The sequence below is a fragment of the Danio aesculapii genome, chromosome 8 (genome assembly GCF_903798145.1).
Source record: "Danio aesculapii chromosome 8, fDanAes4.1, whole genome shotgun sequence".
NCBI lineage: Eukaryota > Metazoa > Chordata > Actinopteri > Cypriniformes > Danionidae > Danio > Danio aesculapii.
In genome coordinates this window covers 50,321,487-50,336,486 of record NC_079442.1, presented here as the reverse complement: position 1 = coordinate 50,336,486, position 15,000 = coordinate 50,321,487, and the positions used below count along the sequence as shown (strand labels likewise).

At 33.3% G+C, this 15,000-nt stretch overlaps 1 protein-coding gene across 1 annotated transcript in view; it reads left to right on the top strand.

Moving 5' to 3' along the window:
• Nucleotides 1-15,000, top strand: part of gcn1 (GCN1 activator of EIF2AK4) — a 105,226-nt gene that overhangs the window by 81,169 nt on the left and 9,057 nt on the right. Inside the window, exons 38-47 of the mRNA XM_056463217.1 lie at nucleotides 1,089-1,309; nucleotides 1,507-1,575; nucleotides 1,684-1,822; nucleotides 3,559-3,755; nucleotides 5,188-5,330; nucleotides 6,434-6,551; nucleotides 8,981-9,196; nucleotides 10,935-11,099; nucleotides 11,417-11,578; nucleotides 13,575-13,667. Coding sequence (XP_056319192.1) covers nucleotides 1,089-1,309; nucleotides 1,507-1,575; nucleotides 1,684-1,822; nucleotides 3,559-3,755; nucleotides 5,188-5,330; nucleotides 6,434-6,551; nucleotides 8,981-9,196; nucleotides 10,935-11,099; nucleotides 11,417-11,578; nucleotides 13,575-13,667 — 1,523 coding nt within the window. The remainder of the gene's footprint in view (nucleotides 1-1,088; nucleotides 1,310-1,506; nucleotides 1,576-1,683; nucleotides 1,823-3,558; nucleotides 3,756-5,187; nucleotides 5,331-6,433; nucleotides 6,552-8,980; nucleotides 9,197-10,934; nucleotides 11,100-11,416; nucleotides 11,579-13,574; nucleotides 13,668-15,000) is intronic.

Sequence of the window (15,000 nt, the reverse complement as noted above, 5' to 3'; positions counted from 1 at the left end):
TGTTTATGCTTTTGCTTTTATATGTTTTATATGCTATTATATATTACTGTAATATTTGTGCTGGAAAGAACATTACACATGCTCCAATATTGATAGGCATACCAGCAAACATGAGAATTTCCATATTCTCATGACATTGAAGTCACTGAATGTATTGTTTTCCACAGAGCTCACTGAACATGAAAATGATCACTGTCAGTTTAATTTGGTCTAGATCGGATATGCGGCTGGCCTGTATAACAATAATAAATATTTTTACAGTACTGTGACGGTTTTGGTGGGTGTAGGGCTTAAAAAAATACAATTTATTGGGTAATTTAATAGATACCATAAATAATACTCGGTACAACTACTGTTTTTATGTTACTGTGACGGTTGGGTTTAGGGTTGGGGTGGGGGTAGACGTTAATAAAATACAATAAATAGGAAATTTAATAAATAATATAAATAATTCACGTTAACTTCCGGCCGCAAACGTATACGATCTAGCAACAACCATCTAATTCTTAAACACACATTGGCTGTGCACTGTATACAATAGTCAACATTTGAAGCAGATAAAAACTTTTATCAAAGTAGACCAAAACTATTAAACAACATATGATTCTAGTTAAAAACTTCTTTAATCCTCTGCTATTTCTACTGTGTGAGATTAGCTTGTTTTGTTTTTCAGTCAGAATGGAGTGTAAAGCTCCGCCCCCTTCTTTAAAGCATTTGAATTAAATGGACGCGCACAAAAAAAAATGCAAGTTTTACTCACTCCCAAATAGGGCCAAATTTATTTAACTATAATAAATAATCTGAAGGATGTTTGGGGCTAAAACTTCCCAGAAACAGTCTGAGCCACACTATAGAGGTTCTTATGAAAAATTATCTTATGAAAAATATGTGACCTTTAAAGAAAAAATCTCAATCTGTAAGTCTATGGAGTTTTCTGATATGTAAAAAAAGTCCCACTGGTCTGTGTGTTGTTCTGTTTGGCTGTGAGGTGAAGTAAAGTGGGTAAAGTTTTCAATCTTTACTGAAAAAAATCAACATTGTCAGTTTTTTTTGTGACAACACTGATCTGATTTTTGTGATTTGTTCAGCGATCACGCCGATCCTGCTGGACGCTCTGACTGACCCGTCTCACAGGACGCAGCACTGCCTGCAGACACTGCTGGACACTAAGTTTGTGCACTTCATTGACGCTCCGTCTCTGGCTCTGATCATGCCCATCGTCCAGAGAGCCTTCCAGGACAGATCCACCGACACACGCAAGATGGCGGCGCAGATCATCGGAAACATGTACTCACTCACTGACCAGAAGGTACATGATGCACAGAACACTCATTTACAGCCATGATCATGTGTTCTCATCCAAGTGGAAATGTAACTAATGCAAGTCATAAGCACTCAAAATTCAAAAGCCTTTATTTCCATGGCTATTGTTTTTAATAAAGCCTTCATCACGGTGGCATTCAGGTGCGTCTGGAGTCTCATTGCTTTACTCTGTGTTTCTGTTAGGATCTGTCTCCGTATCTGCCCAGTGTGATTCCAGGCCTCAAAGCATCTCTGTTGGACCCCGTGCCGGAGGTAATGCTGTCTGCACTGAGCTGTGAAGCAGTCTTCATCTGTGCTCTGTGTGAGCGTGTGTTCTCTCTGTCTGTGTTGTGTATCTCATTAGTGTGTGTGTTCTCTTAGGTGCGGACTGTGTCAGCAAAGGCTCTGGGTGCGATGGTGAAGGGAATGGGCGAGTCCTCCTTTGAGGATCTGCTGCCGTGGCTGATGGAGACTCTGGCATCTGAACAGAGCTCAGTGGATCGATCCGGAGCAGCACAAGGTGAGAACAGCCCAACAGAGGGCAGCAGACACATGCACAACACCCACGAACACAGCGCCAGGGTTACTGTTAAAGGAATAGCTCACCCAAAAACTCAATCTCTCATCATTTACTCACCCTTTATTAGTTCAAAACCTATTTGAGTTCCGTTGAACGCAAAAAGTAGATATTTTGAAGAATGTTGGTTGGGATTGTCTTCTGTAGTAATTTTTTACCTACAATGGAACCAGCATTTTTCTAAACATCTTCTTTTGTGGTCAGCTACTAAAAGTTTAAAACCCACACGAAGGAGAGATTGTGTAAAGCCACATAAAACAACACAAAAATATGACGTATATGCCGAGTTCAACGGCTAATCAGCCGGAATCAACTGAGGTGAAGTGACGACGACCAGCGAGACCTAGCTGTCACTCAAGTGGCCACATCCTTAATTATGCAGACTTAATATAACCTAATATAAAGGAAACGGATGGGTTATTAAAAAATGCATCTCTCACATCTTGTCATGATGGTATTATTAGCTATATGAACCTAAATCGTTCTTTGTACCAGGCTGTAAACACCTTTTTTCTGCTGTAAAGTTGGCCATTCTAACAGTGGGCTCAATAGAAATCTGCTCTAAATGGAGCCAGGACTAGTAGACTTTCGATGAATTGCAGTTTCAGTTACTTCCGCATTTGCTTCCCGAGGGAGAGCAGGAGGTTGCACTTGGTTTCAATCGAGCCAAGACCACCTCTTTCAGGCGATCTCGGACCGATTGTTTTGCACGGATCCGAGCGCGATTGCTGGATTTACATATGCCAAACAAACCGCGCTAACTGGGGATGCACACCAGGTTCCGAAACAAAAGTCTAGGTGTGAAAGCACCCTTAAACGGATAACTGAAGTAAATTCATAATTTTATTTGAATTAATTTTCATTTTTTTTATCTTTAGGTTTAAAACAGTTTAAAACTTGATTGTAATGTTGGTTTGTTGTGCATTATTGTATTTTTAATGTAATATAGTTGTATTATTCATCTTTAAAATAGCAATTACTCTCTCCCATGGGATTGCAGAGTGAACCTTACTTTATTAAAACTATTTTTATTAAGGTGTTTATTTACTTTATCAGATTTTTATCACACACACACACACAGATAGATAAATGTCTATAAAATGTACATATACAGAAACGAATAGATTATTGATGCAAAGTAAAATCAATATATTGATAATACACGGGGGTTAATTGTCATATCTCAGTGCTTTAGTATTCACACATGTGCTCCTACATATTTCCACCTATACTGCTGTTCACAGATGAGACCGCAGCTCTGCCATGACGTTTGGTCAGCGGAGAAATTAAAATGGTCGTGCCCAACTGAGTCTGTTTTCTCTCGAGGTTTTTTTTCTTCACTTTCGCCAATTTGTAAAGTTTTTCCCTCTCCGCTGTCGCCACTAGCTTGCATGGTTCGGGATCTGTAGAGCTGTGCATCGTTGGATTTGCTCTTCAGTGTTTGGACTCTCAGTAGTGATTATTAAACCACACTGAACTGAGCTAAACTGAACTTAAACACTACAAACTGAACTACACTGTTTCTATTTACTATGACCTTTTTTGTGAAGCTGCTTTGACACAATCTACACTGTATAAGCACTATACAAATAAAGGTGAATTGAATTGAACAGATGTGAGACGGTGTATCGTTGTGTTTATAATTGTGTTTTCTCTTTCCTCTTCTTCATGGTCTTCAGGTCTGGCTGAGGTGATGGCAGCTCTAGGTGTGGAGAAGCTGGATAAACTGATGCCTGATGTGGTTCAGACAGCCAGTAAAGTGGACATCGCCTCTCACGTCCGAGACGGATATATCATGATGTTCATCTACCTTCCTCTGACCTTCGGGGACAAGTTCACCCCGTATGTGGGTCCCATCATCCCCTGCATTCTGAAGGTATGGTCTAATCATCTGGCATACATATAACACTTTAATCTGAAGTGTTAGATGTCACCGTCTCTATTTAAGTTATTTAATGCTTCATTTTTAATCATAAAATAGATTTATATCCATTTCCAATTTTTTTTTTAAATGTGAAGATGCACATTAAATGGATAGTTCACCCCCAAAAAGCTTAATTCAAAAGGAGATATTTTGAGGAATGTTTTAAACTTGTAGCCATTAAACAGGATTGTGGTGGTCAACCAGTGTAGAAGCAAATATTTTAAGAGAAATGTTTAAAAAAAGGTGTCTTCTGGAGGAATTTTACTATATTAATTATTGATCAAATTGAAATGACTTTGTAAATGTACAAGTGTTGCCATCAATATACCCAGTGCTGGTGATATGACCTTAAACTGACATTAAAACACGAATAAATAAAGAAGATTTGTGGTTTAAACGCATCCAGCACTTTCAGCATCCAGCCTAAATGTGCATTTAAAAACATCCAGCTTATGCTCACCTCAATATTTATGAAGTAATGCATGCATGATCGTCATGTTGCACATGCGCATTACAGTGCTGCAGCCAGGCCCGGATTAAGAATTCAGAGTTCCCTGGGCACAATGTCTTGTAGGTCCCCTACCTGGCCGCACCCCTATAGTTGAATTAAAAAATAAGATTAATATAATATTTTAAAAATAAGATTAATCTATAATTTATTGCCAGAATTTTTAAAATAGATGATAAACAGTATATATTTCTAATCTACAAAGATTTAACTTATTTTTAAAGCATTTAAAGAACATTAAACAGATAGTGATTGATGGATTTTAATATACTTGTTCAAGTTCATTGATGCAGTACTAAATAATTATATTTAAGGGTATTTTTAATGTGTAACTTCTACAAACTTATAATGCATGTGATTTAAATATAACACCGCTCCAATCCAGTTCTATGAATCTGAGTCCTCCATAATACACACACTTATGATTCGTACTTGTCTTCCTCATGATAAAGAGCAGGCAAAATCTGATTTGTAGTTGGGGGAAAAAAGAACGTGTTCATCAGACGCTGGATTCGAACCGGGTTCACGATCGATCACGTCAAAAGATGTTGCCATGCACGTTACGAGCTACGCCGCTCACACTGCTGTCTGTTGAGCTCTTTAGTTATGTTGTCTCTGTCAATCAAACGGTGATGGGCATGAATCGCTTAACTAGCTTATTCCAATGAGGTGCGCTATTTGCACTTAGCCTAAATAGACACTCCAAAATCAGCACCCCCACCCCCCTTCCCCACCCCTTGTCCTCGCACGAGCCCCAAGTGCGCACGTGCCCCTGGGCCTATGCCCATTGGTTAATCCGGCCCTGGCTATTTATTAGTCGTTAATAGAGAATTATTGCTATCATCAAGTGTAAGTCTCCTTTGTGTGTGTGTTCAGGCTCTGGCCGATGAGAACGAGTATGTCCGAGACACAGCTCTGCGTGCAGGTCAGAGGATCATCAGCATGTATGCAGAGACGGCCATCGCTCTTCTGCTGCCCGAGCTGGAGCAGGGCCTGTTTGATGACCTCTGGAGGATCAGGTGAGAACATCAACCTTTAAACACTGCCTTCATCCATACATCACCAGTTTCAGATGCCTGTCAGCCCAGCCTGATCTCACCAGAAAATTTTAGTGTCGTATGAAAATGTACGATTTTTAAAAGGAGGCATGGCACTAAACTCCACCCCTTAACGTAATCGTCACTATGAGATGAGCAAATCTTATTTAAATGTACGATCATTCAAATTGATATGAATTAGCCACTAAATCAAAAAGTTAAGGATTGTGGTGAGCTAGCGTTGGTCAGTCTTGGTTTTGATACTAGTCCTGATATTTATGCTGATGCTGTTGTGCTGGCATGTGGATACTGATGCTAATGCTAATGTTTGTGAGATGGAGCAACTTGTTTTGTTGTGTTATGTATCAGTATTGTCCATTCTGTGCTGCATTCTCATCACCATTTTGATTGGCTTTCGATCAGTCGCATGAATTTCGATAATCGCCAAGTTTATATCATTGATATAAAAGTAAACGCTTAATACCATTTTAAGAGAATGGATTACAACAGGGGGTCTCCAAACTACAAACCGCGGGCTTCATACGGCCCACCCCCACACTTAATGACGCCAGAGACATTTTAAAATAGTTAAGATATGTTTAATTCGCTTCTTATCCCTGTGGTTTTCAAAAAAAAGTTACAAAAGTAACTAATTACCAGGAAAAGTAACTATTTCATTACTTTAAAACAAATAGAATTAGTCAAATGACTATATAATAAATATAAAACATTACGGTAACGGGGGAAATTTGATTACTCATTACTGAAAAAAGTATAGACGTTAACACTGTTTATTTATAGCGCCATTATTTCCACTACTGTGGATTAGGCAGAACTTTTTGTCTATTTAATTCAAGCTATTTTTTGTATCATATCTTCAGTACTACACTGTTAAATTTTATTAGAAAAAAGGGAGGCAAAAAAATATCAGCCAGACATTACGATAAATAGCCCAAATATCTGCATCATATGTAGGTCATCAACTGCACTGATTTTTAATATCAGAAAAACCCACGTCTATGATGCTGATGATGATGATGATGATGATGCTGATGATGATAATGCTGATGCTTGTGGTCTTGCAGATTCAGCTCTGTGCAGTTGCTAGGAGACCTGCTGTTCCATATCTCTGGGGTAACAGGAAAGATGACAACAGAAACAGCATCAGAGGATGACAACTTTGGCACGGCCCAGTCCAACAAGGTACGCTGTAATATAATGAGCCCTCAGCTCACCATCTGACAGAGCAGCTTTCATTACAGTGACACAATACAGCCCTCACTTCCTGTTGTCTGTGTGGAGATTCCCCAGGCCATCATTGGAGTGCTAATTCTAATAATGAGTTATTAATAGAAGTTAAAATCAGTTATTAATAATAATACTTCATTTTTTTATATTAAAGATTAAAATTAATGTAAGGAATCGTATTTTCTTACATTTTTTTAAAATCTATTATTAGTAAAATGATCCGTTTAAATAATTTTTCTTTATGCATTGAACAAATAAGTATTAGCGATTATTAATGTATTAAAAGTTGATAAATCAATTATGAGAAAATAAAGGCCCTTAAAAGGTATTAAGTCTTATATAAGTCCTAATCACGTTTTTACGAGGTCTTAAATTTTGTTCAAGCGTTGTCCAAAGTGTTAGACTCCAAAAAAGCATGAATATATTTATTTTTCTCCTAATATTGACAACAGCGTGCTCGATCCATGTGATTGGTTTGGGCCGGGTGCGTCCGGCCAAGCTCCTCCGTCCGGGTGATGTCACGTAATTTGCGACAAACGCGGGAAGGTGATGTGACGCTCTCCACATGTAGCGAAATCATAGAGCAAAACAGACGGCAAAATGGGAAAATGTAAGTTTGCGTACTCCTGGATGGAGAAAGACGATGTTTAAACAGTGAAGCCTGTCGCTGAAAACAACAGCGTAATTTATTCTTTCAGGCTTTGTTTCTTCCGAGCTTATCTGAGTTCTGTTGCATGGTTGTGCTTCATTTGAGCTTGCATTTATTTAACTACAACTGTTTATTAACAACTGTTTAAGTGAAAGGTACTGATTAGAAAATGAAGTGGCGATGTGGTCTTAAAATATTCTGAGAAGCTCTTAAAAAGGTATTAAAATTACCTTTAGGATTCCTGCAAATACCCTGATTAAGCAATACTGTTTTTAATAATTACTTTTTTAATAATAATTAAATGCTATAATAATAAATAAAATAATAATAATAATTAAATTAAAGTTTTTTTATTTTATTTTATTCCTGTTCATGTCCTGAGTGAAAGAAAATGTAATATTGTAAATGTTTATATTTTAATGTTATTTTAATACTAAGTTAAGTAATCAATTTTTAAGATGAACTAATTTTTACATATTTTTTAACCCAAATTCACAACAATTGAAGCTCTGATTGATTCAATAAATACGTAGATTTTTAATTTATAGTGCATGTTTTATATTAGAGAAAATCTTAATCTTAAAAAAACCTCTTTTTCTAAAGTATTTTAAGGAATTCTTTTAGTAAATAAATAATAAATATTTGTAATTTGAAATATTTTATTTTATTATTTATAAATTTTAGATTTATATTTAAGTAATATTTTTTTAAGATGATATATATATATATTTAATACTGTTCTTGTTAAATGAAAATAATTAATAATTAGTTAATTGATTTTTTTTTTTTTCATTTTTACATATTTGTTTAAACCTAAATTCATGGAAACAGCTGAAGCTCTGATTGATGCATGTTTTTATATTAAGAAAAACCTTAATCTTTAACAAAAACAATCTCTTGAAGTATTTTAAGAAATTCTTTCAGTAAATAAATAATAAATAGTTGTCATTTTAAATATTTTAATTTTTATTTGGAAATTAAAGATTTATATATCACTTGTTAACATGAGCTCTATTTACTTAATACTGTACTGATTAAAGAAATTAAAATAATTAATAATTAGATAATTGATCTTTTTTTGTGCATATTTTTATACTCAAATTCAAGGAAACAATTGTAGCTCTAATGGATTAAATAAATAAATAAATAAACAAAGAAACTAATAGATTTATAATTTAAAACACATGTTTTTATATTAGGAAAAACCTTTTTACTGATATAACAATATACTTTCCTGAAGTCTCCTTTTTAAAATTATTTTAAGGAATTCTTTTAGTAAATAAATAATAAATAGTTATATAATTAAACATTTTTATTTTAATGTTCATTTGCAATCCTGTTCCGTGTCTTTAGAGAAAGAAAATGTAATAATTTAATAATAAAATAATAGATTTAAATATTAAAAATAAGTAATTAACTTTTAAGATGATATCCATTCTCTTAATCAAAGAATTTCTTTGGTCAAATTTCTGTGTATTTTTTACATATTGATTTAATAATCTATAAAATAAACATACCAATAAGCTCTTATTGATTGATTAAGTAGATTTATAATTTATAAAACATGTTTTTATGTCTGGAAAAACCTCAATCATATTTAAATAAGGTAAATAAATATTAGATAATTGTTTGATTTAATCTTGTTTATAATCGTTTTCTTAGTTTATTTGCTATTACAACATAAAGAAATGTGTTTAAAAATTAATTGTGTATAAATGTTTGTGGTTGCCCTCAGGCCATTATCTCAGCTCTGGGTGCAGAGAGGCGTAACCGTGTGCTGTCTGGACTCTACATGGGCCGCTCGGACACACAGCTGGTGGTCCGACAGGCGTCTCTTCACGTGTGGAAGATTGTAGTTTCAAACACTCCTCGAACCCTCAGAGAAATCCTGCCCACACTCTTCACACTGTTGCTGGGCTTCCTGGCCTCCACCTGCCCCGACAAGAGAACGGTACATGCATATAGTCTCATTTTATTAATCATTAGAAATCTAAACCTAAAATATATGCATGTGAGACTTTTGAAAGCAATGTGATTTTATTGATTGATTTTTTTAATAAGCGTTAATGCATTACAATTGAACTTTTGACATTTGGAAAACTATGGATTTAGCGTTATGTGCATTGTGCCATAATGTTTTATCAATATTAAAAATGTATTTTTATTGTGTATATATATTGTGACCTATTATATTTACTTAATATAGCATTATTATTATTATTATAGTATTGATTTACCTAATATTGGACATTTTTAAAAATTCATATTTCCTTATTTGTTTATTAAATTTCTTTCTTTCTTTCTTTCTTTCTTTCTTTCTTTCTTTCTTTCTTTCTTTCTTTCTTTCTTTCTTTCTTTCTTTCTTTATTAATTAATTATTTATTTATTTATTTATTTATTTATTTATTTAATAAGCCTTCATTACCATTATAGTAGATTTTTTTGGCATTTGGAAAACAGTGTGGATTTAGCATTATGTGCATTGTTTGGTAATGTTTTAAAATATATATTTTTTACATTTTATAAATATTAAATAGTTACTTTTGTTGTATTTATATTGTGACATTTTATATTTGCTTAATATAGCATGATTATTATTCTAGTGATTACGTAATATTGGAAATTTTAAAATGTATTAATATTTCCTCATTTTTTTATTAAACTAATTAATTAATTAATTTAATAAGCATTAATGCAATGCAGTTGAACTTTTGGACATTTTGAAAACAGTGTGTGGATTTACATTTTATCCATATTAAAGTTATTTTTATTGTATGAATATTGTGACCTTTTACATTTGCTTAATATAGCATTATTATTTTATTGTTATTATTATTGTAGAGATATTGGAGATTTTCAAATTATTTTTTTTTATTTATTTATATTTTATTTATTTATTTAATAAGCATTAATGCAATGCGGTTGAACTTTTGGACATTTGGTAAACAGTGTGTGGATTTACATTTTATCAATATTAAAGTTATTTTTATTGTATGAATATTGTGACCTTTTACATTTGCTTAATATAGCATTATTATTATTGTAGAAATATTGGAGATTTTAGAATTCATATTTTTTATTTATATTTTATTTTATAAGCATTAATGCATTAAATTTGGATGTATGCATTAAATTTAATGCATTAATTTAGCATTCAATGGATTTAGCGTTGTGTGCATTGTGCTGTAATGTTTTAAAATATTTTTTAAATTTTATCAATATTAAAAATTGTACTTTTATTGTGTGTATATATAGTGACATATTATATTTGCTTAATTTGACCGTATTATTATTATTATTATTATTATTATTATTATCATCATTATTATTATTATTATAATAGTGATTACTTTTTGTTGGAAATGTTCAAATATATTCAGATTTCCTTATTTATAATTTAGTAATTACATTTTTATTTTTTTATTTTTTGCGAAGAATACACTTGGAAACGGTTGTCAAATAATTGATTAAATTGTTTATTTTTACTAATATTGATATTATTTATTTTAATATGTATTTGAAAAAAAGATTTATTAAACAATCTGTTAATTATCACACACATATGTAATGATTTTTTAACCAATATTTATTGTTCTTCTTTGCCTATATTTTGATTTCTAACATTAATGAACTGCAGTTAGACTCAGAAAGAGAATATTTTTAAATGTTTGGTTGTCTTGCTTCTCCAGATCGCCGCTCGTACTCTGGGCGACCTGGTGAGAAAGCTGGGCGAGAAGATCCTGCCGGAGATCATTCCCATCCTGGAGGACGGTCTGCGTTCAGACAAGAGTGATGAGCGGCAGGGTGTCTGCATCGGCCTCAGTGAGATCATGAAGTCCACCAGCAAAGACGCTGTGAGTTTCAGCTGATGGACTAATAATGCTAAGCTTAAAGGGGTAGTTCACTCAAAACTGAAAATTCTGTCATCATTTACCCTTCACTTCACTTTGCCATATCTTCAATAGAGCACAACAGAAGATATTTTGAAGAATGCTGAAAACCTGTAACCATTAACTTCCATAGTATTTGTTTAAACTGCAGAGTTTTCTTCAGAATTGTTTTGTGTTCAGCAGATGAAAATAGAAACTCCTAAAGGTTTGCAGCCACTTTAAGGGTGAGTAATTAGCATTTTTGCGGCAACAATTCCTTTAAGAGCTGTGTGTTTGCTCAGGTTCTGGTGTTCTCCGAGTCTCTGGTGCCCACCGTGCGCAAGGCTCTGTGTGACCCACTGGAGGAGGTTCGAGAAGCGGCTGCTAAAACCTTCGAGCAGCTTCACACCACCATCGGCCACCAGGCCCTGGATGACATCCTGCCCGCACTGCTCAAACAACTGGTACTGACTGCTCTAATTGCAGATGTTTAATCTAACAATTATTTCTTAGGCAATTAATCGTCAGACAAATTTAATTTCGAATGCCGTCCACCGTCCTCAAGTTTAGCTAACACAGAAGATAATAAACCAATACATATAAAATATAGCATATAATGCAGTGATGTTAAGGATACAGATGAGATGTTCCATTTTAGGGTCAAATTAAAGTTATAAAAGTGAACTGAACTGTATAAATAAAATGCACATCGAATGCTTTTAAAGTAACATCAGTGAAAAGAAGAGGTCAAAATAAAGGTGAAATAGTGTTGAATCTTTATTTAGTGTAACATCTGGATGTATTAAAATAAATCAACATACTCATTCTGCCCTGTACTATCATATTTAAAGTAGTGGTGGGCCATTATCGGCGTTAACGTGGCGATTAAAAACAATATCGCCGTTGATCTATTCTCACAGTTGGTTTGGGAGCTGGGTCTGTTCTACGCAAGCTATGATGACTTTCACCTTGATATTTTAGCACGGATGTATACCTGGCCGAATTGCACTGTGGGTGGCAAGAACGAGTCTTCGAATCTGTGTGTATTCCTACTGTGAAATGTGTTTTGTATTCCAAACGTGACGTGCTAACATGGATGCAGTTCACTAGAGTGAATCTGATTAATTTTAGCTACACATCTAACTATCAGGCACCTTTAGAGTTTGTGTTCGAGTAAAACATACACAAATATAATGGAGCGGGTGCTTTTAAAAATGAATGACGGTGAATGAAAGTAAAACCGGTGAGCCGTCTGACAAACAAGTGCCCTTCTAAATCAAATCAGCAGGATGCCCTTTTGGATCTTTCACTTACCTCGAAGACACTACTGACTACGCTTACATGGACATCAGTAATCTAGTTATTTGCCTTAGTAGACAGTAGTATAATTAAGGTGTTTACGTGAAGTGCTTTCATGTAAGAGTTTCCTGTAATTTTGGGTGACTTTAACTGCAGTTCGGCAGTTTCACTTTCACTCATGAACATTTCATTCATGCCCCTGTGACAAACTGGGGTATTAGACGCAAATTAGGAGTGAGGACTGGTGGAAGAGTGTTATGGAATTCAGTAACACACGCCAAATGGAAAGAAAAACTCGCTCTGTGTGTGTGTGTGTGTGTGTGTGCGCGCGGTCCTTAACTGACAGCCGCGTGTGTTGATCGACTGAGAATATGGCTTAAAGGCCTACATGACGGTAATAGTTTAATTGCGATGTTTACTTCAATAATGCCACTAATCTCTGCATACTCCACATGTCTTAATTCCATTTCTGTTTAGTTCAGTTCTCACTTTAGTCAGATTAAGGTGATTAAAAATCGCAGTTTGGAGCTTATTAAAATTAATGTTTAACTGAATAAACAGTTAGTAAACACAAGTACATCTTATTGAACATCATTTATTTTCATCATCAATTATCATAGTAGAACAGTTTCTCAAGCAGTTTGTGATGCATTTTGGAAAGAGGAGATGAGCCCCTGGTCTAATGCGCCACCTGGCTTGAGAAACCCGTTCTCTTCCCGACTTGCTTTTAGTCATTATTTGGCTAGCACACATATTCTGAATACCTTTGGCAGAATTCAAATGAGCCATTTTAATCTAGATTAATTCCAAGATTACAGTGAGATTAATCTAGATAAAAATATTAATCTATGCCCCCCTATAATATAAATTAAAAACTTGATTGCCTTAAACTGCTGACAAACGGCTAAAAGTTACAACAGTGGCAACAAAGTATGAAGAACGTATATTATTTTATAAGTTAAATAAGTCAAATATATCTGAAAGAAATGTTTTTGCTGCCATTTTTGAGGATTTTAATGTGAGCTTGATAAGTAAATTTTTTCATTTCTCTCCAAACCAATCTTACTAACAGCAAACGTTCTCAGTTGCCAGTTACTTTGACACACTAAAAGCAAAAAAGACCATGAAGAGCACTGAAAATGTCCTTGTCTGCTGTTGCAGGAGGACGAGGAGACGTCAGAGTTTGCTCTGGATGGACTGAAGCAGGTCATGGCTGTGAAGAGTCGCTCAGTCCTGCCGTACCTGGTTCCCAAGGTGAGCTAGAACAGTAATGCATTTTATTCATAGCCAGATTTCTTGACACCTAAACTCTTTGATGGATGCTTTTAAAAATGGACCACCAGGAAGAGTTTCAAATTATCACAAAACTGGAAAATTCTATATAATGTTTTTATTTATTTATTTATTCTTTCACTTGTTTATTTATGTTTTTGTTTGTGTGTTTATTTATATCTGTATTTATATAGTTTTATTTATTTTTATTTATTTATTTATTCATTTATGTGTTTGTTTATTTATATTTTTAGTATTAATCGCTAATAAGCTCATCCAAAATAAGTTTGTTTTGACGTCTGTGTATTATATATATTTATTATGTATGTGTGATACACACTTACATAGAAGCAAAACTATGAAAAACTATTTTGTTACACAGATATTTACCTTTATATATGATTTGTATCAAATAGATATATATTTTATATCTAAATATAAATAAGCCTTTTCCCAAATAATTGCACTCGTGTGTGTATGTAAATGTATATATACACACACACACACACGTATATACATATGTGTACATACATGCATACATACATACATAATAAAAATACACAGTACACACACTTAAATTGGCAAAACAAATTTATATTTTGGATGTGATTAATCAATTTATTTTTGCCCAGCACATACAGTAGTATGCACAGTATTTATTTATTTATTTATTTATTTTTTTTTTTAATTAGTTTATTTTTATTTAATATTTATTTATTATAGTTTTTATTATTTATTTATTTATTATTTTTTATTCATTTAATTTTATTATTTATTTATTTATTTTAATGTATATATTTATATTTGCATTTGTGTTTAGAGATAAATTTCGTTTTGTTCATTCATTCATTATTTTTGTTTATTTTTTTATTTATTTTTTAATTAGTTTATTTTTATTTAATATTTATTTATTATAGTTTTTAGTATTTATGTATTTATTTATTTATTATTTTTTATTCATTTAATTTTATTATTTATTTATTTTAATGTATATATTTATATTTGCATTTGTGTTTAGAGATACATTTCGTTTTATTCATTCATTCATTCATTCATTCTGTCAGTCATTTCGTATCGTTGCGATATAAAATTATTATTATGTAATATTATTTTATCCATATTGATCTTGTTATGAAATAGCTGTGAGTAGCTGATATGTTTATAAATAAACTCAAACTCTTAACAACAGACTTTCATTCCAGAATACTGCATTGTGTCAATCAGTTCACATTCTTCACATTTATAATATATTCATGCATTTTATTTCAAAATGAGCAATACAGCATGCAGTTTGCATCAGATATTTTGGATGATC